Raw genomic sequence first — 26862 nt, 5'->3', positions numbered from 1 at the left:
TAAGGAAGATGTCCAATAAATCAGCTTTGTGACCATTAGATTAGGCAAAAGTTGGACAAATGACATTTTCGAATGATCATCCTTCATTATAGAGCTTAAGCTTAATCTCTGTTTCATATGTTCAAAGAAAAAGCAACACACTATTTCCCACCTTTCATTTGTATGAAAGCTTTAGAGAAAAACATCCACATCTTTTCTGTGCTTTGGTTGTGCTTAGTATTATTATAGTCACTTCAATAAATTAAATATTCTTGGGGCTGGCCCTGTGGCCGAGTGGTTAAGTTGGAGCGCTCTGCTTCGGCGGCCCAGGGTTTCACCAGTTCGAATCCTGGGCGCGGACATGGCACTGCTCATCAAGCCATGCTGAGATGGCGTCCCACATGCCATAACCAGAAGGACCCACAACTAAAAACACACAACTAGGTACCAGGGGGCTTTGGGAGAAAGAGGAAAAATAAAATCTAAAAAAATATATTAATTAATTAATTAATTAATTAAATATTTCCACAATACACACAGTTCTACAAAGTATTGTTTTTCCTATTATGACAAAATAACTAAGTAGGCTTTCCAAAAAGGGGAGATAAATTTTCAGGTAGTTTCTGTAATGCATATTAGGTTGTTCTGTTTGTTTCCCAACAAGATTAATTTTTGGGGGGTGGGGAGGTGAGGAAGATTGTCCCTAAACTAACACCTCCCGCCAATCCTCCTCTTTTTACTGAGGAAGACTGACCCTGAGCTAATATCCCTGCCCATCTTCCTCCACTTTATATGTGGGACGCCTGCCACAGCATGGTTTGCCAAGTGGTGTCATGTCCACACCCGGGATCTGAACCAGCGAACCCTGGGCCACTGAAGTGGAATGTGCACACTTAACTGCTGTGCCACCGGGCCGGCCCCAACGTTTTTTTTAATTTTAAAGATCTGAATTTAAAATATAAAGATCATCTAGCTTGCTTCAATTTCAAAATGTTAAGCAAAAGCAAATTAAATTTTAAAAACACTTTTCAGGAACGTAGATTTGAAGAACTTTGCGTTACCATTGTGCACATAGGTGAGCCTCCTTTCTTCTCTGGTTACAATGTTGGATATCCAAATATCATTGCTATGTATAAAAGCAATCCAGTCTGGGTCAGCTGGGCATAATTTCGGATCCATCCGAATGTTAGGACAACTAGTCTCCACTAAATTAGGCCGTAAGGGTTGTTGCTAGAAAAGTAAACAACATTTTAAGGCAAGTATCAGGCTACTACCTACATATTCATTTGCCAGCACCCTCCTTATAAAATGAATAATAATTCCAAGTAAAATGTCAACTATGATAATTGCTCCCCAGAAAAATATACTTTTATATGCCTTAACTTATAAGGAAGGACTCATGTTTTTTACTATAGAAAGCTAAGGGTAATAGGAGAGGAAATAAAGACAACATAACAGCACTTCATAAATTTTGTTGCCCAAGCTGGTTTAACAGAGTAATTATTGTTTGTTAAATACTTGTATTTATTGAATATTTTATTTAATAAATATTTCAAATTAATTTTACCTATATAAAATAGTTTTCTCATAAAAATGGAATGAAAACCAGGATCATCACAATTCTATCAAAATAATAGTTCAATAGCACATAAACAATTGCGTGGAATAAAACCAAACATTAAAACCATCTATTAAGATGAATTAAGCTTTTAAGGGAGGCAAAATGTATTGTCTTGTGACATCACAGTCTTCCAAAATCCCCCTCAGCACTTACTCAGAAAATGGGCAGTGATGTCCTTTACTATATCTTTCTATATAGCAAGTGCTTTTATTTTAGCATTTTAAAAATTGTATATTAATGTCACTGGAAAAATTAACTCTTAAAACTGGAAATTAATACCCATATTTCCTGTTTTCTTTATTACAAAATTTCTTAGTTGGTAGGTAAACAGAATTTTCTGGTTTGTTTAATTACCTTTCTGATTTGGGTGCAAATAGCCTTTAGGACTCAAAAACAGATTTAACAGTAACACCAACTTACAGTAAATCCTTGTGGTCCTCCATCTTTTACGTGATAAATTCCACTACCAGCTTGAAACAGAAATGTTCCACTTCCTTGGTGATAATCATAAGAAGCAATTCCAACTGTACCAATGCGTTTTCTTTCTCTTAATAGTTCTTCTTCTCGAGAATACATTCCATAGTCCAGCGTTGCCTAATGCAAAAGGAAAGAGAAGCCATCCGTTCCAGTCTTTGAAGGCTCGCCTTTTGCTTTTGGCACTAAACCCTAGCGTCTCCAATACTACTGAGTCTACACTTTGAGTGACTCCGAAAGTTGCCAGCAACTTTAAGCAGATAAATTTCAGAAAGTCTGCTGAAAGATTTCCTGGTAAAAGGTCTCTAGGTGATTACTGTACACATTAGAGAACAAGAATTAGGTCTCATCACCTTGGCTCAGCACTCAAGATCTTCCAAACCTAAACATAAATTAGCAGTTTTGCATGCAATTAAAAGCACAGACTTTGGAGTCAAGTGGTTTGAATTTAAGCTTTGACCCTCACAAGAAGTCTGACTTCGGGCAAGTAGCTTAATTTCTTCAAAAGCAGTTTTCCTCACTTTCAAAGTAGTAATAAATCATCTACTTCAGCTTTGTGAACATTAACTTAGATAAAAATATGTAAAGTGTTTATGGCACAATGACTGGCACGGAGAGAGTTCTCAACTATCAGCTGTCATTAGCACCTTCCCACTACATCTACTGATATTCCTCTAATAAAACCCTAGGTCAGGCTGGTCACATCACTGACTTAAAACCCAATATGGGATGCTCTGCCTTTTGGCCTTTGTCTGTTTCATTTTCCACCCTTGAAAGGCTATTTTTCTTTCTATCCATCCAAGTTTTACTGACATCCCCAAACCTTAGTTTTAAGTTAACCCTGACCAGGAAAGTTCCCTGATCCATTACGGTGTATTCATTTATACTCACATACACTCATTTGGGTATGTTATTGTTTTTCTTTTTTTTTCAGTATTTCTGAGTAGAAACAGATTTTAAAACAACTTAGAGCAGAATCTGCGTCATTTTGTTCTCCTACCTACAGCGTCTGCTAAAATCTCTCTCAAAGAATATTTGTAATTAACGACTGATGATGATGAGAGATTTCCTCAAGCCAGAAATATTATTTGATAATGTGTATAAAATTTTAAAAGGAATATAAAGGAAACAAAGCTAGGGGGGCTGGACCCGTGACCAAGTGATTAAGTTCATGTGCTCCACTTCGGCAGCCCGGGATTTGCTGGTTTGGATCCTGGGCACAGACCTGCATGCCGCCCATTAAGCCATGCTGTGGCAGCATCGCACAGAGAAGAAGTGAAAGGACTTACAATTAGGATGTACAACTATGTACTGGGGCTTTGGGGAGACAAAAAAAAAAAGGGAGATTTGTGACAGATGTTAGCTCAGGGCCAACCTTCCTCACCAAAAAAAAAAATTACATCCACATCTTCCCTCATTAAGAGGTTTTTACACTTTATTTGAGAATGATAAATAAGGCAAACAGACATGGTTTCTGCTATCAAGGAGTAATACTTTTTTTTTTTTTAAAGATTTTATTTTTTTCCTTTTTCTCCCCAAAGCCCCCTGGTACATAGTTGCATATTCTTCGTTGTGGGTCCTTCTAGTTGTGGCATGTGGGACGCTGCCTCAGCGTGGTTTGATGAGCAGTACCATGTCCGCGCCCAGAATTCGAACCAATGAAACACTGGGCTGCCTGCAGCAGAGCACGTGAACTTAACCACTCAGCCACGGGGCCAGCCCCAAAGAGTAACACTTTTAAAAAGAGTCTAGATAAGCTTATTGGCGGGGACGCATCACTCTAGAACTAAGCCAGCACACTGAAAGTAAATATTGTTCCAGGATGGCAAATACAGGTATATACTTGCAAGCCTAAAATAATGTCAGGTGAGGGGGCTGGCCCAGTGGTGCAGTGGTAAAGTGTGCACATTCCGCTTCAGCGGCCCGGTGTTCACCAGTTCGGATCCTGGGTGGGGACAGGACATGGCACCGCTTGGCAAGCCATGCTGTGGTAGGTGTCTCACATATAAAGTAGAGGAAGATGGGCAAGGATGTTAGCTCAGGGCCAGTCTTCCTTAGCAAAAAAGAGGAGGATTGGCAGTAGATGTTAGCTCAGGGCTAATCTTCCTCAAAAAACAAAAGTTAGGTGAGGTTAAAAATGAGACAACCTTGGAATCCTGCTAAAAACCTACCTAGGTTTTGTATTAATTGTATAATTTTTAAAATTAGTGTTTAATTACATATATACACATTTGTACAGGCATGTGTTAGGCTCTAACAGAAAAAAACTAGCAAATTCGATGAACATATAGTTTTATGAATTCTGATCTTTTTGTTTTAAATATCTCTTAAGACTGTTTCCATTGAAGCCAAGAGCAATTCTGAGTGTACAATTATATTTTAGTTTCTCCCCTTTTATTCTCCTTTAATGTCACCAGACTTGGTACTTGATATGTCTTTATGCTTAATAATCAGAACACAAGAAATTTAAGAGCTAAGAAATTAATTTTCACAAGAGAACTCTGTATTTATAACTTTGTGATTATATAATTTGTTATGTAAAAGAATAACAAGCAAGATGATAAAAAGAACCCTGAAAAAGACCAATTATGGGGAACAAGATTAGCTTTACCAGGTATTAAAAAATGAAACATGAATAAACAGAATGAACAAGGATATAGAATAGAAAATACAAAATAGAAAGCTGAATATAGAAACTAATAGGAAAAAGTGGTATAGAAAAGATAGTACTAATAAAATCAGTGATTATTGATTTAAATTTTAAATCGGTTGAAATTACTGCACAGCAAAAAGATAACACTGGATCCACTTCTTACATATTCCAAATGGGTCAGAGATTCAAATTCATTAAAAATGAAACCAACTTCCACTTCTAGACAAGATGAAGTAAGAAGGGACCAGATTTAATCTCCCATCTGAAACAACTGAGAAAATGGACAAAATATGTCAAATAATGTTTTCAAAACACTGGACATCAGATGACAAAGGACAGTGACCCCTGAGAAATGGGAACCAAAAGAGGTGAGCCTTTACAGTTGTCCCAGCTAACTGCCTTGACAGTTTCCAAAGGTTGGCACAAGCAGTCAGAAGCCAATGGGTCAAAGAAAAAATACCAAAGGCAATCAGAAAATACTGAGACAAAAGAAAACACAATCTACCAAAACTTAAGGGATGCAGCAAAAGCAGTGCTCAGAGGGAAACTTATAACTATAAATGCCTATATTAAAAAAGAGATCTCAAATCAATAACCTAACTTTCCACCTTAAGACCAATGGAAAAAAAGAGCAAATTGAATCCAAAGCAAGGAAATAATATAAAATAGATTAGAAATAAAGAAATTAGAGAATAGAAAAATAAAGCTTAACAAAACCAAAACTTTATTGTTTGAAAAGATCAACAAATTTGACAAATTTAGCTTGAATGATCAAAAAACACAAAAAGACTTAATTTACTAAAATCAAGAGTGAAAGAGCATTGTTAGTAACAATATTCTAGGGATAAGGAAATAGCATGAACAATTATATGCTGACAAATTAGATAACGTAGATGAAATGATTAAATTCCTAGAAACATACTAACCACCAAAACTGACTGAAGAAGAAACAGAAAATCTCAACAGATCTATAATGAGTAAAGAGTTTGAGTTAGTAACCAAAAAACTTCCCACAAAGAAAAGCCCAGGTCTAGATGGCCTTAATGATTTCTTCTTCCAAATATTTAATGAAGAATTCAGACCGATCATTTTCCAACTCTTCCAAAAAAAGAGAACAGGAGGAAACACTTTACTAACACATTTGATGAGGTCAGCATTACCCTGATACCAAAACCGGACAAAGACATCACAAGGAAATAAAACCATAGACCAATATCCCTTATGACTACAGATGCAAAAGTCCTCACTGAAATACTGGCAAACTGAATCTAGCAGCATATTAAAAGGATCATAGGGGCCAGCCCAGTGGCACAGTGGTTAATTTCACACATTCCACAGCCTGAGGTTCGCAACTTTGGATCCCAGGTATGGACCTATGCACCAGTTGTCAAGCCATGCTGTGGCAGGCGTCCCACATATAAAAAAGGTGGAGGAAGATGGGCATGGATGTTAGCTCAGGGCCAGTCTTCCTCAGCAAAAAGAGGAGGATTGGCAGCTCCATGACAAATTGGGAGATCTTAGGTCAGGGCTAATCCTCAAAGAAAGAAAGAAAGAGAGAGAGAGAGTCTCTTCAATAAATGGTGTTGGGAAAACTGGACAGCTGCATGCAAAAGAATAAAGGTAGACCACTATCTCAAGCCATACACAAAAATAAACTCAAAATGGATCAAAGACCTGAAGATTCGTCCTGAAACTATAAAACTCCTGGAAGATAGTATCAGTAGTAAACTCTTTGACATCAAACTAAAAAGGATCTTTCAAATACCACGTCCTCTCAGACAAGGGAAACAAAAGAAAAAATAAACACGTGGGAGTTCATCAGACTAATAAGCTTCTGCAAGGCAAAAGAAACTAGAATCAAAACAAAGAGACAACCCAATAATTGGGAGAAAATATTTGCAAATCATATATCTGAAAAGGAGTTAATCTCCGTAATATATAAGGAACTCACACAATTGAACAATAAAAAAACAAACAACCCGATCAAAAAATGGGCAGAGGAGATGAACAGACATTTTTCCAAAGAAGACATACAGATGGCCAATAAACACATGAAAAGATGTTCAACATCACTAATCGTCAGGAAAATGCAAATCAAAACTACACTAAGATACCACCTTATGCCTATTAAAATGGCTATAATCACTAAGACTAAAAATAACAAGTGTTGGAGAGGGTGTGGAGAGAAGGGAACCCTCATACAATGCTGGTGGGAACACAAACTGGTGCAGCCACTATGGAAAACAGTATGGAGATTCCTCAAAAAACTAAAAATAAAACTACCATATGACCCAGCTATCCCACTACTGGGTATCTACCCAAACAACTTGAAATCAGCAATCCAAAGTAACATATGTGTCCCTATGTTCATTGTAGCACTAATCACAATAGCCAAGACATGGAAACAATCCAAGTGCCCACAGACTGATGATTGGATAAAGAAGATGTGGTATATATATATAAGGGAATACTACTCAGCCAGAAAAAAAGACAAATTCATCCCATTTGCAATAACATGGAAGGACCTAGAGGGAATTATGCTAAGCAAAATAAGCCAGTCTGAGAAAGACGAACACTAGATGATTTCACTCACATGTGGAATATAAACAAGTACTGGGACAAAGAAAACACTTCAGTGGTTACCGGGGGAAGCGGGGTGGGGGGTGGGCACAGGGAGTGAAGCAGAGCACTTATGTGGTGACAGTCAAGAAATAACATACAACTGAAATCTCACATTGATGTAAACTATTATGAACTCAATAAAAAAAATATCCTCAAAAGGAATAAAATAGTTAGGAATAAATTTAATCGAAGTACAAGACTTGTATACAGAACACTGTAAAACACTGTTGAAAGAAATTAAGGAAGATCTAAATAAACAGAAAGACATCCCATGCCCATGGACTGGAAGACTTAAGAGTATAAAGATGGCAATAGACCACAAATTGATCCCGAGATTCAAGAGAATGCCTATCAAAGTTCCAATTCCCTTTTTTCAAGATATGGATAAGCTAGATGATTCTAATAATATTCACATGGAATTCCAAAATAATCTTGAAAAAGAAGAACAGTAATGGAGGACTCACACTTTCCAGTTTCAGAAGTTAGTACAAAGCTACATTAATCAAGACAGCATGGTACTAGCATATGGATAGACACATAAGCCATTGGAATAGAACTGAGAGTCCAGAATTATACATGGTCAATTGACTTTCAGCAAGGGTGCTAAGATCATTTCCTAGGGAAAGAATAGCCTTCAATAAATGGTGCTGGGACAACTGCATTCCAAATGTAAAAGAAATAATTTGGACCCCTGATATCACACCATATACAAAAATTAACTCAAAATGGATCAAAGATCTAAATGTTAGAGATAATATTATGAAACTCTTATATAAGAAAACATAAATGATAATCTGCAGACCTTGGGTTAAGCAATAGTTTCTTAGATATGACACCAAAGCACAAGCAATCAAAGAAAAAACAAATCGACCGAACTTCAACAAAATTTAAAACCTTGTGCGTCAAGGGATGTGTATTAGTTTCCTAGGGCTGCTATAACAAATTACCACAAACTTGGTGGCTGAAAACAACAGAAATTTATTCTCTTACAGTTCTGGAGGACAGCAGCCCAAAGTTAACGTGTCAGCAAGGCCAGGCTTCCTCCAAAGGCTCTGGGCTTCTGGTGCCTCTTCCAGCTTCTGGTGGCTCCAGGGGTTCACTGGCTTGTGGCAACATAACTCTAATCTCTCTCCATGTCTTCACATAGCCTTTACCCTCTGTGTCAAAACTGCCTCTCCTGTGGCCGGCCCAGTGGCTGAGTGGTTGGGTTTGTGCGCTCTGCTTTGTGCCCCAGGGTTTCACCAGTTCGGATCCTGGGTGCGGACATGGCACCACTCATTGGGCCATGCTGAGGTGGTGTCCCACACAGCACAACTAGAAGGACCTGCAACTAGAATATACAACTGTGTACTGGGGGGCTTTGGGGAGAAGAAGAAAAGGAAAAAAAAAAAAGATTGGCAACAGATATTAGCTCAGGTGCCAATCTTAGGGGAAAAAAAACCTCCCTCTCCTTTCTCTGATAAGAACACCAATCATTGTATTTCTGGCCCACCCTAAATCCAGGATTATCTCATCTTGAGATCCTTAAATATATCTGCAAAGACCCTATTTCTAAACATGGTCACATTCACAGACACCTTTAGGACTTGGACATATCATTTTGGTGCTCCATATTCAAACAACAGGACAAACAACCTGATTAAAAAACGGGCAAAGGATTTAAACAGTCATTTCTCTAAAGAAAATAAACAAATGCCAATAAGTACATGAAAAGATGCTCAATATTGCTAATCATTAGGGAAATGCAAATCAAAACCACAATGAGATACCACTTCACACTCACTGGGATGGCTATAATCAAAATGATGGATAATAACAAGTGTTGGTGAGGACGTAGGAAACTACACACATTGCTGTTGGGAATGTAAAATGGTGCAGCTGCTGTGGAAAGCAATTTAGTAGTTCCTTAAAAATTTAAACATAGAATTACCACACGACCCAGCAATTCTACTCCTAGATATATACCCAAGAGAACTGAAAACATAGATCTACACAAAATCTTGCATATGAATGTTAAAAGCAGCATTATTCATAAGAGCCCAAAAGCTGAAACAACCCAAATATCCATAAACTGATAGATAAATAAACTGTAGTATAGCCATACAATGGAATACTATTCAGCCATAAAAACAAGTAAAGTGGGGCCAGCCTGGTGGCGCAGTGGTTAAGTGCACACGTTCCACTTCAGTAGCCCAGGGTTAGCTGGTTCGGATCCCGAGTACAGACATGGCACCGCTTGGCACACCATGCTATGGTAGCCACCCCACACATAAAGTAGAGGAAGATGGGCACAGATGGTAGCTCAGGGCCAGTCTTCCTCGGCAAAAAGAGGAGGATTGGCAGCAGTTAACTCAGGGCTAATCTTCCTCAAAGAAAAAAAAAGAAACAAGTAAAGTATTGTTATCTGCTACAATGTGGATAAATCCAGAGAATATTGTGCTAAGGGAAGGAAACCAATCATGAAGGCCCACGTATTACGATTCCTTTTATATGAAATGTCCAGACTAGGCAAATCTATAGAGACTCAAAGTAGACTAGCAGTTGCATAGGCCTGGGGGTAGGGAGGGTAGGGGGATGAGAAGCGACTACTAATGGGTTTCTTTGTGGGATGACAGAGTGTTCTAAAACTAGACTGTGATGACAGTTGCACAACTGTGTGAATACACTAAAAATCATTGAATTGTATACTTTGAATGAGTGAATTGTGTGGTATATGAATTATATCTCAATAAAGCTGGCAAAAAAATAAAAGAATGAAAAAGCATAATCCATGATAAAACTAATCAAAAGAAAGCTGGAGTGTTTACATTAATATTAAGGTAAATTTCAGAGTAAAGAATATTGCTAGAAACAGAGGGTCATTTCATAACAATAAAGGAATCAGTTTATCAGGAGGACATAACAATCCTATGCAGTTATGCACCTAATAACTTAGTTTCAAAACATATAAAGCAAAAGCTAATAGAACTACAAAGAGAAATAGTCAAATCTGCAATTATAGTTGGAGATTTCAACATTCTCTCTTAATAACTGACAGAACAAGTAGAAAATCAGTAAAGACATAGAAGACTTGGACAACATAGTAAGTCAATCTGATGTAATGGTCATTCATAGACCCAACAACAACAGAACATATGTTTTTCAAGTGAACAGAGAACATTTACCAAGATGGACCATATTCTGGGCCATAAAACAAGACTCAGTAAATTGGAAAAGATTCAAGTCATACAAAGTATGTTCTCTGATCACAAGGGAATTAAACTAGAAATAAAATCTCTGAAAAATCCTCACATATTTGGAAACTAAAAAGTATACTTGTAAATAACTCATGGGTCACAGGGAAACTAGATTTGGACTAAGTAAAAATGGAAACAACATATCAAAATGTACAGGCTGTAGCTAATGTGGTACTTAAAGGGAAATTTATAACACTAAACGCTTATATAAGAAAAGAAGAGGGGCTGGCCCCGTGGCCGAGTGGTTAAGTTCTCACACTCCACTGTGGCGGCCCAGGTTTTCACCGGTTCGGATCCTGGGTGTGGACATGGCACCACTCATCAAGCCATGCCGAGGCGGCATCCCACACGCCACAGCTGGAAGGACCCACAACTAAAAATACACAACTATGAACCGGGGGGCTTTGGGAAAAAAGGAAAAATAAAATCTTTGAAAAAAAAAGAAAAGAAGAAAGGTCTCCAACTAGTAACCTCAGCTACCATCTTGTGAAACTAGAAAATAAAGAATAAATGAAATCCAAAGTAAGTAGAAGAAAAGAAATAATAAAGATGAGAGCATAAAACAATGAAATAGAGAAAAATCAATGAACCCAAACCAATAAACGCTTAGCCAGACTGATCAGGAAAAGAAAAAGAGAGGGAAGACACAAATTACATAAAATATCAGGAATGGGGGCCAGCCCCGTGGCCAAGTGGTTAAGTTTGCGCGCTCCTCTCTGGCAGCCCAGGGTTTTGCTGGTTCGGCTCCTGGGTGCAGACATGGCACTGCTCATCAAGCCATGTTAAGGTGGTGTCCCACGTGCCACACCTAGAAGGACCCACAACTAGAATATACAACTATGTACTGGGGGGATTTGAGGAGAAAAAGCAGAAAGAAAAAAAAAAAAAGACTGGCAACAGTTGTTAGCCCAGGTTAAAAAAAAAAAAAATCAGGAGCTAGCCCCGTGGCCGAGTGGTTAAGTTCACACGCTCCGCTGCAGGTGGCCCAGTGTTTCGTTGGTTCAAATCCTGGATGTGGACATGGCACTGCTCATCAAACCATGCTGAGGCAGCATCCCACATGCCACAACTAGAAGGACCCACAACGAAGAATGTACAACTATGTACTGGGGGGCTTTGGGGAGAAAAAGGAAAAAGAATAAAAATAAAAATCTTTAAAAAGAAAAATCAGGAATGAGAAAGGGAGATCACCACAGATTCTACAGACATTAAAAAGATTTGGGAATACTATGAACCTTATGCTAATAAATTCAATACGTTAGATGAAACGGAAACATTCCCTCAAAAACACAAACAAAGCTCACTGAAAAAAAAAAGATAACCTGAATAGCACTATATTTAATGAAGAAATTAAACATGTAGTTAAAAATCTTTCCCCAAAGAAAACTACAGGTCTAGATAGCTTTGGTGAATTCTACCAAAAAATTCTTCTAGAAAATTAAAAAGGAGGAAATAACTTCCAATTTATACTGCAGCTAGCATACTACTACCACCAAAATCTGACAAAGAAATTACAAGAAAAGAACTCTACAGACCAAAATCTCTCATGAAGACAGACATAAAAACCTAAACAAAATTTTAGTAAATGTAAAAGGATAATAATTAATAACCAAGTTAATATTAACTAATATTTAAAAGGATAATAACTTATAACCAAGTGGGCTTTTCCCCAAGAATGCAAGGCTGGTTTAACATGGAATAATCAAGTGATGTTTTGTCATATTAACAAATTAAAAAAGCCTGGGGCCAGCCCTGTGGCCGAGTGGTTAAGTTCACACGCTCTGCTTCAGTGGCCCAGGGTTTCACCGGTTTGGATCCTGGGCATGGACGTGGCAATGCTCATCAGGCCATGCTGAGGCAGCATCCCATGTGCCACAACTAGAAGGACCCACAACTAAAATATATAACTATGTACTAGGGGGCTTTAGGGAGAAGAAGAAGACACAGAAAAAAACAGTTGACAAAATTGAGTAACTATTCCTGATAAAACCACTGAGCAAACTAGAAATAAAAGGGAACTTCCCCAGCCTAATAAAGGGCATTTACGAAAAACCTACAGCTAATAGACCTTCTGGTAAAGGATTGAATGACTCCTCCTAAGATCAGAAAGAAGACAAGAACATCTACCTTCACCACTTCTATTCGATATTGTACTAGAGGAGTTAGACAGTAGAATAAGGCAAGAAAAAGAAATAAAAGGCAACTACAATGGAAAAGAAGTAAAATTGTAGTGTTTGCAGACAATATGATTGTTTACATAGAAAAATCCAATGGAAGCTACAAAAAAACTAATGGAATAAATGAGTTTAAGCAAGGTGGCAGGATATAAGATTACTATACAAAATCAACTGTAGGACCAGCCCAGTGGTGCAGCGGTTAAGTGTGCACGTTCCACTTCGGCGGCCCGGGATTTGCGGGTTCGGATCCCGGGTGCAGGCATGGCACTGTTTGGCACACCATGCTGTGGTAGGCGTCCCACATATAAAGTCAAGGAAGATGGGCACGGATGTTAGCTCAGGGCCAGTCTTCCTCAGCGAAAAGAGGAGGATTGGCAGCAGTTAGCTCAGGGCTAGTCTTCCTCAAACAAAACAAAACAAAACAAAACAAAACAAAATTAATTGTATTTCTAAAACCTAGCAATGAACAACGAGAAATTGAAATTAGAAAACAGCAACATTTACAATAGATTAAGAAATGTGAAATACTTAGAGATAAATCTTATGAAAGATTGTACAAGACTGGCACAATGTCTGCCAGGGGATGGGTGGGCAGGGGAGATTAGGAAGGGGTACAAGGAAACTTTCGGGGGTAATGATTGAGGTAATGGTTTCATAAGTACATATATATGTTGGATCTATCAACTTGTACACTTTAATATTTGCAGTTTATTATATGTTAATTATACCTCAATAAAGCTTTAAAAAATGAAACCATCTAGTACGATGAAAACATGGGTGAATTCTTTCACAAACTGGGTGTAGGGAAAACTGTCCTAACTATGACAGAAGATACAAATTCCAGAAGCAATAAAATCTAGCAGCAATACAGAAAAAGATCAATAAATTTTATTACATAAAAATCTTTCACATGGCCAAAACACAAACACACGCACCATAAAGAAAGTAAAAATACAAACGACAACCTGGGAAAAATATTTGCAAACTAAATCAAAGACAAAGTGTTAATATGCCCAGTAAAAGGCTCCTAAAAATGAAGAAAAAGACCATTCACTCCATAGAAAAATAGGTTAGAGATATGAATAAATAATTTACAGAAAAAGAAATGCAAATAGCTTTTAACTACATAAAAAGATGATCAACTTTGCCTATAAGAGAAATGAAAATTAAATTACACTGGGATACCATTTCCATCTATCGACTGGCAAAAATTCAAACGTTTGATCATATATTGTGTTGGAGAGTTCACGGGAAAACAGACAGCTTTATACCTTGCTGGTGAGAATTCAAAATGGCACAGTTCCTATGGAGGGAAATTTGGTAATACCTAGAAAAACTGCCAAAGCAAATACCTTTTGGTCCAGTGATTTCATTGGTAAGACTCTAGCTTAAAAACATACTGCCAAAAATGTAAAATGTTGTATGCCCAAGCCATTTCATTGCAGTACTATTTTGTAAGAGAAAGACTGAATGTAACTGAAATGTCCATTAAGAAAGAACAGGTTGAATATGATTTGTCTGCACAACACAACATAGATGTAAAGAGAAATAAAAATTAAGGATATATTCCTATGGAGTGATCTGAGGGATATGTTGTTATTTGAAAACTGCAAGGTGGAAAAAATGTATATTGTAAGTTACTATTTATCTAAGGGGGGCATATGGCTATCTACGTACTTGCTTATATTTTTTAAAAAGGAAAGATGAGCCATTTAAAAACAAAGGTTATCTAGAATGAGAGGGAGGGAAACAGGATGGAGGAGACAGGGAGCTTCTCAGAATATACTTTGTTTTGTGGATTTGACTTTGTAATCATGTAACTATTTTATAAAACAAAAGTAATTAGAAATAAAGGAATTCTTAACAGTTGAAAACAAAATGAAACAAATGCATCTAATCATATAGCACTGTAGAATTGTAACCACACAGAAAACAATTCCAAGTTACTATTGTAAGTAATCATAGTGTTGATTCATTTGTCATTTTGAAACTGTTGTGTGTGTAGTACCGAGTAAATCAAATGAGTAATTATGTTGTTATTTAGACTGGGATCTTTGAAATCAGAGAAAGGAGATTCATATGTAAGATAAATGAGGTTAAAAAAAAAACCTGTAATGCAGAATTTGAATTGGATATATCAGTCTGACCTTACTTTATCTAAATTGATAGAGTGCATATTAATACCTACATTTCAAAGATACACACATGCAATGTATGTATTACCTAGTTTATCGAATCAAAAGACCTAGAAACAATTACCAAAAGCAATAATGAGCACCCCTAGTGCCTAGATCATGGTCTCTTAATACCACTTTCCCGTAAAGGAACCAGAGCGCCTTGGAGAAATGGCTGATTCCAAGCACAGGATAGGCAATGTGTACGATGAGCGCGGAACATCATCATCATACAAGCAAGCTAGAGAGCTATCAACTATTACCAGGGTCATGTCAAAAGAATTCGACATCTCAAGTTGAAGAGAATTCCACCAGCCAAAAATAAGACAATTTATACAATAAGAATAATAACCGTCAATGCATCAAAATATATCAAATAAATTAACTCTGTAAGTTTATAAAGATACCAAAAAACTCTCCAAAAACTCTAATGTAACTAGTGGAGGACTGTAGGAAACAAATTATTTGAAAAATGAAAAGAGTCAAACATTATCCTGCCTTTCCATTGTGAACTGGACATCAGGATAAACGAATGGCTGTCAAATAGCAGTTTCTCTTTATAGAAATATTTCAATTAATAAATGAAGAAGGAATGATAAATTATCACTGTTTCAGAACCCCTAATAAATTAATGGATCTAGGCAATGATCAAAGGCTGCTATCATCACAAGAAGATAAATAAGCCTCTATATGTCTCTTGATGGAAGCACACAACATTATCTACGAAGTATCCTTTTCTTTGTTAATTGTGGTAAAATATATATAACATGAAATTTACCAACTATTTTTAAGTGTACAGTTCAGTAGCGTTAAGTATACTCACATTGTTGTGCAATCCATCTCCAGAACTTGTTCATTTTGCAAAATTGACTCTATACTCATTAAACAACTTTCCATTTTTTCCTTCTCCCAGCCCCTGGCAACCACGACCCTACTTTCCATCTCTACGAAATTTGATAATGATATTGTGGTAATGTCTAAAAAGAATGTGTACCCTTTAGAGATACAAACTGACTTATTTAGGAGTGAAATCACATAGCTGGGATTTGCTTAAAAATAATCCAAGAAGAGGGGGCTGGGATTGGGAGGGGGGACTGGGAGGGCTACAATGAAACACTGATGGCCCAGACTGATAACTGTTGAAATTATTTCACATGTGATTCTACTTTTCTATGGTCTGAAATTTTCCATAATAAAAGTTTTTAAAAAATAAGAACTTTGGCTCATTAATTTGCAAACTGTTCCATGAGAAAACTACCATTATTTCAGTTTAACACACTGTTCTTAGAATTAGGAATTTTTTTCTGTTTTAAAGAAAAGTCATAAGACTATATAAAAAACAACATCCATGATAAACAGTTGCAGTCAAAATTATTAGTTGTCATACAATTTATCTTTTTTAATTCCTAAGAGAAATAACACATTTTAGTTCATTTAGCCCAAACATGCTATTCAATAAGGAAATATGCAATGTAAAAATAATAAATGAGGACCAAAAAGGCAAAGAATCACACCCAAACTATCATCTTGTTCTTGGAATGACTTTCAACTATTTACATTTTGTCTAAAGATAAAATATTGAAAAAAAAAACCCTAAGCTTTGATTTTTCATAAATTAAATTAAACTTTTTTTTTTTTTGCTAGGAAGATTTGCCCTGAGCCGACATCCATTGCCAGTCCTCCTCTTTTTGCTTGAGGAAGATTCACCCTGAGCTAATATCTGTGCCACTCTTCGTCTATTCTATAAGTGGGTTGCTGCCACAGCGTGGCCACTGATGAGTGGTGTAGGTCTGCACCAGGGAACTAAACCTGGGGTGCTGAAGTGGAGCATGCCAAACTTAACCACTAGGCCACAGGGCCAGCCCCTGAACTATATTATTTAGAAACAAAAATTGAACTTAATACCTTTATTTAACCCTTAAGTGAGTACTGTTACTAAGTATTAGAACTACACATTCAATTTAAAGATTTAAAGAAAAAGCTTTCTGGAAATATATACTACTTCTTTCATGTGAATAACTCCTCCCCAAAAATGTGACAACTACATAACGAGCAAGTTTATAGAGGGGAAAGGTGCTTAAACGGGAAGAAGATAGTTTAAAAAAAAATCTGAATTCTAATATCCCTTAGTTTCAGATATTGAGAGTTAAATGGAATTTAAGGGTCAGACATGCAAAAACATAAAAATGTTTTAATTCCTTTTAATTCACACCTACTTCAAATATAAAGCTTCAGTTGAATTTCTGCCTCTCAATAAACACAGTATCTGAAAACATACACCAAATCACAGGAATAACAATGTTTAATCCTACCTGAAAAAGATCCAAAAGAGGCTTCCAAGAGAGCATTAAAACTGCTGCTCTATTGATGGTTTTAGGAATTTCAGAATAAAACAGTGTATTTTCTCTGTTCTCACCAGACATAGCTATAAGAGAAAACAATCATTTTTCATTACTTTAAAAAGTAGCAATCTACTGCAATCACAGTAGTAAGTACATAATGCCCTCTATATACTGCAAAACTTTGCACTCTGTGGGATCTATAATGAATGTTAACAAGCAGGAGATGCACATGCCATCTGCCATGGAAATTTTCTTCAGTAAAACCCAGGCTTCAAAGAAAAATGCTCAGGTTTCATTTCAATATTCAGATCTTAGTCCCTCTCAAAACAAACAGAAAATTATATAAGATGATCTAAGGACATGTATCATTTTGTTTTTTTGAAAACTGTTAGTCTCTTACAAGTTGTCAACAGACTCATGAGATTCCAAATGGGGGTGCTTTGTGCAAACTTCAGATTACTAAATTGCTTCTTTTTCTGAATCATTTAAAGTATTGATTTAGAAACATACATAGGTCTAACTGAGTTCTAGTTTTTCTTCATTATAAATGTTCTATAACTGTAATCACTAATAAGTTTCAAATGAAAGTATACTCAGGGGCTGGCCCCATGGCCAAGTGGTTAAGATCGCACGCTCTGCTTTGGCAGCCCAGGGTTTCGCCGGTTTGGATCCTGGGCGCGGACATGGCACCGCTCATCAGGCCATGCTGAGGCGGTGTTCCACACAGCACAACCAGAGGCACTCACAACCAGGATGTACAACTAAGTACGGGGGGGGCTTTGGGGAAAAAAAAAAAAAGAAGAAGATTGGCAACAGTTGTTAGCTCAGGTGCCAATCTTTTTTTTAAAAAAAAGAAAGTAGTCATATTAAATCACAGAATCTGATATCTAATTTGCTAAAAATCTCTTTGTCTTTATTGAGGAAAGGTGAAAGAAAGAGGTCTACACTAAGTAGATACCAGGTCTATTCTGTGAAATCATCCAATAAATAAAGGGGAAGATCACAGCAGTGTGGAATGAGCTACCTATAAAAGAAAGTAATAGAAATACACTACGGTTATAAAGATGTCAACCAAAGAAAACCCAAAGTAAAATAAAGCCCTTCTACCTTAAAAGGAGCTGGAAAGGAATCACTTCCAAAAAAGCTAGGGGAGGGTTTAGGAAGGAGAAAACAAATCACACAAGAAGAACAAGAAACTCTCTCTCAGACGGAACAGATCCTATCTAGTACTTGGATAATGGCAAAGAAGGTAGCCTATGTTAGGCTGGCCTGGTGGTGCAGTGGTTAAGTTCGCAGGTTGCGCTTCAGCAGCCCGGAGTCCAGGTGCAGACCTACGCACAGCTCATCACGCTATGCTGTGGCAGGCGTGCCACGTTAAAGTAGAGGAAGATGGGCACGGATGTTAGCTCAGGGCCAGTCTTCCTCAGCAAAAAGAGGAGGATTGGTGGCAGATGTTAGCCCAAGGCTAATCTTCCTCAAAAAAACAAAAACAAAACACAAACCTTATTTCTTCTCTAAAAAATTAATTTATTTTAAAAAAAATAAAAAGAAGGTAACCTGTGGAAGGGCATGGTAACTTTCATGCTAACCCTTGCAAAGGTTGGGGATGAACCCCCAAATAGCCACATCTTCCTTAATTCCTTTATTTTCCTAAACCTTTCTTAAAGCTTTTCTTAAACCTTTCTTACTCTGTGTTGCCTTTTGAAGTAAAAAGCTAGATATCAGTCGACATTTACTTCAGCACTTGATTGTCTTAAACCTATTTGCTATATTCCAGAGTTACTATTATAGAATTCTTAAGATTGTGGTCACCTAGCCATACCATTCTAATTTTACAAAATGTGATCATATCCTCCTTAAGCCTTCTCCTTCTAAGAGCCTTCAGCCCTCAAATATAAAAAAACTGGTTCTCCTCTATCTTCAAATGAGAGCCATTCCCACAATCAATCAGTTGCCCCTCTTGAAACTGCTCCTTTCCATGGCTTCCTCGGCTTCATCCATGACCAATAAAAATTTCCAAGGCATTCTACATACACAAACACCAGTTCTGGATAAGCATGAAATGGGCTTTTCCCATTGTTTCTTTCCTGATGACTCACTGGTATTTACTGGTGTTCAAAGAATACTAACATTTTTAAAACAACGGATTTAAATGGAGGAAAATACCCTAAAATTCAGATGGATATAAAAGACAAACAAATGAAAAGGCATACAGGTTTCTTGAAAAGCTCAACATTTTAAAGATTGTCAATTTTCCCTAACTTCATGTATAAATATAATGTAACCCTAAAACAGTACAAATAGGATTGGAAGGAAGGAGATATTCAAGATAATTTTAAGTTCTTGAAGAAAAATGAGCAAGTAAAAATAGTCAAGCAAAGTACGAAAAAGAGTGATGAAGGGTGACCAGTCCTATCAAACACTAAAACACAGAGAGCTATGATAATAACAGCAGCAGCAGCGTAGCATTGGCACTTGATTTGACAGACACGTGAATGGAACAAAATATATAAAGATTTTTAAAAATATAATCTTGGAGCTGGGATGGCCTTTCTAGATACAACACAAAACTTAAAAAAAGTAAAAATTTAACTACAAAAAAAATTCACAGATTTCTACATGGCAAAAGATAAATAAATTAAACCTCAGGGAAAAATACCACAACGGGTTAATTCCCTCATTATATTAAAAAAATGCTTTAAGACAATAAGAAAAACACTCACAATCCAACAAAAAATAGACAACAATTACAAACAGATTAGTCACAGAGAAGGAAATATAAATGTCTTTTAAATATGTGAAAAGATGCTCAACCTCACTCATAAAGGAAATAATTAAAACTATAATGAGATATGGAGATGTATAGCATGGTGACAATAGTTAATACTATTATATTGCATATTTGAAAGTTGTAAAGAGAGTAGATTTTCAAAGTTCTCATCACAAGAAAAAAATTTTTTTGTTAAGTATGTAAGGTGACAGATGTTAACTAGACTTATTGTAATCATTTTGCTAGGTATACAAATGTCAAATCATTATGTTGTACCCCTGAAACTAGTATAATGTTATATGTCAATTATACCTCAATTAAAAATAATAATAATAAACAACCACAGCGGCCAGCCCCGTGGCCGAGTGGTTAGGTTCGCATGCTCCACTTCAGTAGCCCAGGGTTTCGCCAGTTCGAATCCTGGGCACAGACACGGCACTGCTCGTCAAGCCATGCTGAGGCAGCATCCCACATGCCACAACTAGAAGGACCCACAACTAAAAATAGACAACTATGTACCGGGGGGCTTTGGGGAGAAAAAAGAAAAAAAAAATCTTTAATAATAAACAACTACAATGGGAGACTGCAGTCTGGGAAAGACACAAACGAGTGATCGCTCACTACTGGTACAGGTATAGAGACAGACACTCTGAGACAATGCTGATAGAAATATAAACTCTACAATCTCATTGGAGGGGCAATTTGGCAACATCAGTCAAAATTCAGGATATATACACCTTCGTCCCAGCAATTCCACTCTTCGGCATTCGTCCTATCAGTAAATTCACACATGTACAAAATGATCTAATACACTGATATTCCCTGCCTCATCTTTTGTAACAGCAAAATAGAAAAATCTAAATGCACATTGTTAGAGGCCTGGTTAAGTAAAATACGACACAGTTACACAATGGAATACTCTGGAGTCCTTAGAATGAATGATTCTACAATCACTGATATGGACTCATGTACAGAATAGCTCTAAAAAGAAAAAAAGTGTGTATTTATATATACATACATACATGAAACAGCTTTGAAGGAGGGGAGGAAACTTATTTTTAAAAATTTAATAAACAAAAAATAGTAAATTGTTGGCATAATATATTTAATTTAGACAGACCTTAAATCTAGAATGAACAGGCTCAGGAAGAAGAGATCAAAACCAGCCTTACTTTAAAAAAAAAGAAAGCAGGGGCTGGCCTGGTGGCGCATCAGTTAAGTGCGCACATTCCGCTTCTCAGCAGCCCGGGGTTCGCCAGTTCGGATCCCGGGTGTGGATACGGCACCGCTTGGCACACCATGCTGTGGTAGGCATCCCACATATAAAGTAAAAGAAGATGGGCATGGATGTTAGCTCAGGGCCAGGCTTCCTCAGCAAAAAGAGGAGGACTGGCAGTAGGTAGCTCAGGGCTAATCTTCCTCAAAAAAAAAAAAAAAAGGAAAAGGAAAGAAAGCAGCAGCTGTTGAGAGTGGGAACAAACCAATGATTTGTTTGTGTTCCTAATCTGATCATTCCTAAGGAAAGGCATTTTGAACTAGAAGAAGCAATTTCTGGCATCTTTAACTTTGACCTTGAAAGTAAGAACATAATCAATTCATGATTTGTTACTTGCAAGTAAAAATAAAGTTAATGGGACAAATCAAAATTAAAACAGCACCAAAACTGAAGTTCTTCAAATCAGTATTTTCCCCCTTTAATGGAACGGTCACTGATTCATTTATTTATTCACCGAAATTTGAGTGCCAATTGTATCTAGCCTCTAAGGTTGAATTAAGAAAGCATTTCCTCTCAGAAACTATGACTTCATACTCACCAAGGTAATAGATCCTGTCCGAATGAGGCCCATCCGGATCATTCCTCTTGACAAACATAAAATCATGTGGTGCCTTAGCCATCATGTAGCCATGATATTTTCTGGTATCAGCAAGCAGCTTTTTAAGCTGACTCCAGGAATACCGCTCAACATAAAACGGCTCCAATTTAGGCTGATCCTGTGATTCAATATTCTCCTCACACTCTGCGGTTTCAAAGATCTCAACACCCAGCTGTTCTGTTTCCATCGCTGCTGCCATGTTGCATTTTCCTAGAAAAACAAGGCACATGAAGCTGTTCACAGGCCTGTCTTCTTTTACATTAATCAGAATGACAGTCTGAGAGGACCCCCTCCCCCCAAAAAAGGCAAAAAAAAGAAAATGCTTTTCAGCATAGCTGCAATGAAACCTAGTAAGAAAAGCAACAGCTCCCCCTTCTCTGTGTTGTTTAAAAATGAGATTTTTAAAAAATTGAGGTCACGTCTATTTCACAGTGACTATAAATCCCTTTGGGAACTTTTATAAAAGGCTCTCCTTAGGTATCTCTTGCCAAAATTCCTTTTTTCTTTCCCACACTGGAAGGAAACAGGCCATATGCCAGTTGGCTGCTATGCTCCATCCAACAGCATGTCAACAGTGAAGTTAAATGTGCCAAGGGAATTAAGTGTTTTTGCACTTAAAAAAGTAACACATGTGATAAATGTGGACTCCTTTAGCTAACAGAAATAATCAGTACCAATTAGAATAGCAATAAAACTGTTGCAAACAATGTACTTGTAATAACCTTCCTAGGGCATTTACCCCAGATAATATAAATACTGTTTCCTTTTAAATGGAACTCCAAACAACAAAAGACCTAAGTGGCTGGTACATTTTTGTCTTCTGCTCTTGCCTAGACATCACTATCTTAGGATCACTTGTGGTGACTGCATATTATAAAACATTCATGTGACTATTACTACAGATTATACAACTTTTATTCTCATGATTAAATGAGGAAAAAAATACTATCTTCAAGTGGCTTTAATGAGTTGAAGTAGTTGATGCAGAAAGCGTTTAATGTTTGTCCTATCAATATTTTGATAAAAGTCTGAACCCAATATACCAGTTCAACCCGAAAACTGTTAATATTTCATCTACTACTGATATTTCTTTTCATTTTACAAATCCAGAAGAGGATGTATTTTTCCTTTATCTATTTCAATATTTAAATGTAACAGGAACAAAATATCAGAGAAAATAAGAAGTGTCATCAAAAGCCATTGTGTGACATTCTGACATGCATTATTCATGACACTATCACAAAGAAGTAACAAACAAAAATTCTGGAGCAACCTCTTTTTGAACTAATAAATGTCAAAACATGTGGACTTGGGAGATAAACTAAACTGCCTTTAAAGAACCAATTTCACATAATTACTAACTACTTCTAGAACAATCAATACATGGCTGTATATTTAACATGATGTCTTTTTTAAAGCTGTTTTGCAGGTTAACAGGAGTTTGTGGTAAGAACTAACAACCACAGAGAAAAAGTAATTAGCAAGTGAGGTCTGTGAATTAGTCCATCAGGCGTGCATTACGGCATGCAAAATGAACATAACTGTGTGGCCAGGATATTGTGTCTTTTTTCTTCTTACAGTGAACTATACTACCATTTTCAATATTACAGCAGCAAAAGTGGCCAGAAAACCCACTGGAGAGTTATACCAAGTATATAATTTGTAATATTATAACAACTGGGCATTTATCTCCAATAATTAAAATCCAAACAGCTCAGGAGAGGAAAAAGTCATTTAGCTCAACTGGTATTCGGCAGACTGATAGTAAGTGGCAGTATATGACAGTGGCAGTTGGTTGCCCGTCTAAAAGCTAGGGGAGGCCCTATTTTCTATCAAATGTGTCAAGGGATCTAGTTTTATTTCTAACGAAGTGAAGGACAAGTGAGAGAAGCTACAGACCAGGCTCATTTTTCTTAACTCTCGTGTTAAATTTGGAACTTCATCTCCAAACCACTGCTTGCAAGAATAGGGCTGGTGAACAGAAAAGAGAAGCTCAGCAGACTTCCCAGGACTTACTGCCCAGCTTCTTGAGCCATCATTAACTTGACATCTCTCCTATGTAAAAGCTGCATTTCCTGGCACTTCAGCAAAATTATCTGGTATTGCTAAATTGTACTAGGTCCCTGAACTCACTACTTCTCTCTATATACACACAAATTTTACAGTTCAAATGATACTGTACTTCTCTACGTTTATGGTAAATGTACATCCTGCATTTTCTAACAGACGATATTATATAATTTTAGCAATTTACACAAATGTGTAATTAAATTAATTTCCAGATTTCCATAATACCTTACATAGAAATGCTTTTCAAAATATGTGACCTGAGTTTTCTAATTTCAGAAATTAGAAAATAGGGTCAGCAAGCATTCTCAGCACAGTGCATATTTCACTGCCCCACCTACCTCTTCACTTAAGGGCTTTCCCTGGTGCCTACCTGATTGTATTTTCATCTGCTCAGATCTCTTCCACATTCAAAGAGATCTTTTTCAAGTGACTCAACTTCAAGCATAGATCCCTCCGCTCATCCTGCTCTCTTCTCACAGGAGTCTTTCCTTTTCTCACCATCCAATCCTGCTCACCAGGATAATGAAATAAGACATAAGGCTGTTGATCATTATCAAAATGGATCATATGTGACCAAAAAGATTAAATCTAAAAAGTTTTAAATAGTACTTAAAACTGATACAGAAATATTCTTTTTGGTGTAATAGATGATGTCTGAATTATCCTGTATCTGCATTTTAAGTTATGAAAATTATAAAATTATTTTATTTCAGAAGTATACAGCCCAATTTACTCAAAAGAATATCCTAAAAATACTGTAAATCCTGATGTCCAGACATACAAACAAAGGAAAATTATGGAAGAATTTTAAAAAGTATAAAAGGCATACAGATGTGATGTTATCCATGGTGATTGCAAATCCTCAAAAATGACAGGTGATTAATAAAATTTATTTCTGGTGCCTAGTCCTGTTTCCATCTTTTACATAATAATACATTTGTATTATTTTACATAATACATAATTGAGCTGGCTGGAGAAAGAAGACTCAGTAGAATAACCAAAAGAATTATACAGCAGGCCATCTTGTGGAAAGAGAACTAACTTGTATTTGATAATTTAAGATTTTCACAAGACAAAGAACGTACTATCCATTTCAAGTGCATTACACTTTCGCTTCTTTCCTTTTCCACGTATAATCTTAAAACAATTGAATTAGGTAACTTTTCTAGAAAAGTAAGCGTTAAATTTAACGAAATTCTGGCCGAGTGAAAGAAAAAAGCAAGGAGGATGTGTGATTTCACCCTACTTTTATCAGTTTTAATTCTGGGCTCTCATAGCCTCAGTAAGTGATGCAAAGAGATGTGGTGAGAAAAGCACAGTGGCAAAGGGAGGGAAAACAGTGAAGTTACGCTAGCCCTGCAACAACGGACTAAGATGTCAAGATACCTTCCCATGCACTAAGCCCCTCACTGAGAGAAGAGCACGTTGGGTTAGAAAACAGCTTCAGGACTCTTGAATTTGGCTCAAATGTCATTCCTTAATTTTTAATCCAAGGGCCAAACCGTCGTCCACTCAAACACAAGCCTCAGTGAAGCCTAACTATTTCACTCTTTAGGGTCCACTGCCGGTGGAGAGGTTCATCACCACAGAGTGGGCAAAGATCTCAAAAATATGAATGAGGAAGAAGAAGAGAGGTACAGCGCAGAATGTTGCGGAGCGGGACGGGGGACGGGGGGGTCAAGTCTTACGAGAAGCGTGAGCGGAGAAGTTCGAAAAAGGAAAGTATCTATCCTACCCCGGGCGAGTGAAATAGAATGAGAGGGGGCCAGCGAGCAAGGAGAGAATCGACCTAGAGTGAGGCAGTAGAAAGAAAGGAAAACCAGCTGGGAAACCCGAAAATCTCGGTTCGAATCCGATCTGCCACCACTGGACTTTAGGCAAATCCCTTCGCCTCTGTGGGCTTCCGTTTCCTCCTCTGTAAACCCGGAGAATACGCGGCTCCCAACCCCAGCCAGGCTCAATTAAGATAACGGACGTGAAAGTCCGGAGGCCAGCACCCAGCGCGCAGTGGGCGCCCGGTGAACGCTGGCTGACTCGAAATCTCAGCGCCCCGGCTTCCTCTTCCGGCAAGTGGGGCCCCGCCACCGGCTCCGGCTCCGGCCCGCGCGGGGCGGCGCGCCGGGGGAAACCGCAGAGCGGGCAGCCGGGAGGACGCGCCTGGCGGTTCCTCCGTGAGACGGAGAGGGCCCCGCTGGGCTCGGGCCCAGGCCTCGCGGGCGAAGGGGAAGGAGAGGGAGCGGATACTGCACCTTCCCCCCCGGCCCCGCCCGGACCGTCCTGACGCGCGCTAGGGAGCGGGCCTGCGCCGCTTCATGCCGCGCCGCCTCCACTCCCAACCCGGCTGCAGCGGCTTCCTCGGCGACGACGCCCGCGAAAACCCGCGAGGCGAACGCGGCGCTTAAAAGCGAAGGCGAAGGCGGCGGCGGCGGCGGCTCCGGCACTTCCGGTTCCTCGCAACGCGCCCTCCAACCTGCGAAAGCGCAGCGGGGCCAAGAAGAGAGCAGCTGCCTGCTGGGCTGGGTCGGTTAAGACAGTGCCGTCTGGTGGCCGGAGGAGCGCACGAGGCGCGGGAAGGAGATTGGGCGAGGGTCGGGGACAAAGATGAAATCCGGCAAGGGGCGGCGACTTGCTCGAGGTCACGGGACGAATTGTGGCTCGTCTCGACTCATCCACTTTTTTCATTCAACAGATAGATATCGAGTACCTGTTATGTGCCAGGCCGAGTTCTAGACCCTGAAATCAGAGCAGGGAGCAAGCCAGGCAAGAGTCCCTGCCCCTTCATGGAGATGACAGAGAGAGGGAAAGGACCAGGGCCTTGGGGATCTTCTGAGCGTCTCATTGTTAAGGAGGAAAGAAACGTGAACATTCA

At 38.1% G+C, this 26862-nt stretch overlaps 1 protein-coding gene across 9 annotated transcripts in view; it reads right to left on the bottom strand.

The window, feature by feature from the left end:
* DPP8 (dipeptidyl peptidase 8) overlaps positions 1-26538 on the bottom strand; it is a 62654-nt gene extending 36116 nt beyond the window's left edge. The window contains exons 1-6 of one of the 9 annotated variants that reach the window (XM_070577002.1): positions 26243-26538; positions 24363-24499; positions 21863-22132; positions 17249-17361; positions 2021-2194; positions 1041-1209 (exon numbers count right to left, since the gene is read on the bottom strand). In XM_070577002.1, coding sequence (XP_070433103.1) covers positions 1041-1209; positions 2021-2194; positions 17249-17361; positions 21863-22132; positions 24363-24399 — 763 coding nt within the window. In that variant the 5' untranslated portion in view covers positions 24400-24499; positions 26243-26538. The other 8 variants (XM_070577065.1, XM_070577008.1, XM_070577016.1 and 5 more) reach the window with 8 other exon arrangements.
* Between the last annotated feature and the right edge of the window lie 324 nt (positions 26539-26862).

The sequence above is a fragment of the Equus przewalskii genome, chromosome 1 (assembly GCF_037783145.1).
Source record: "Equus przewalskii isolate Varuska chromosome 1, EquPr2, whole genome shotgun sequence".
Lineage (NCBI taxonomy): Eukaryota > Metazoa > Chordata > Mammalia > Perissodactyla > Equidae > Equus > Equus przewalskii.
This window is presented reverse-complemented; position numbering and strand designations above follow the sequence as displayed.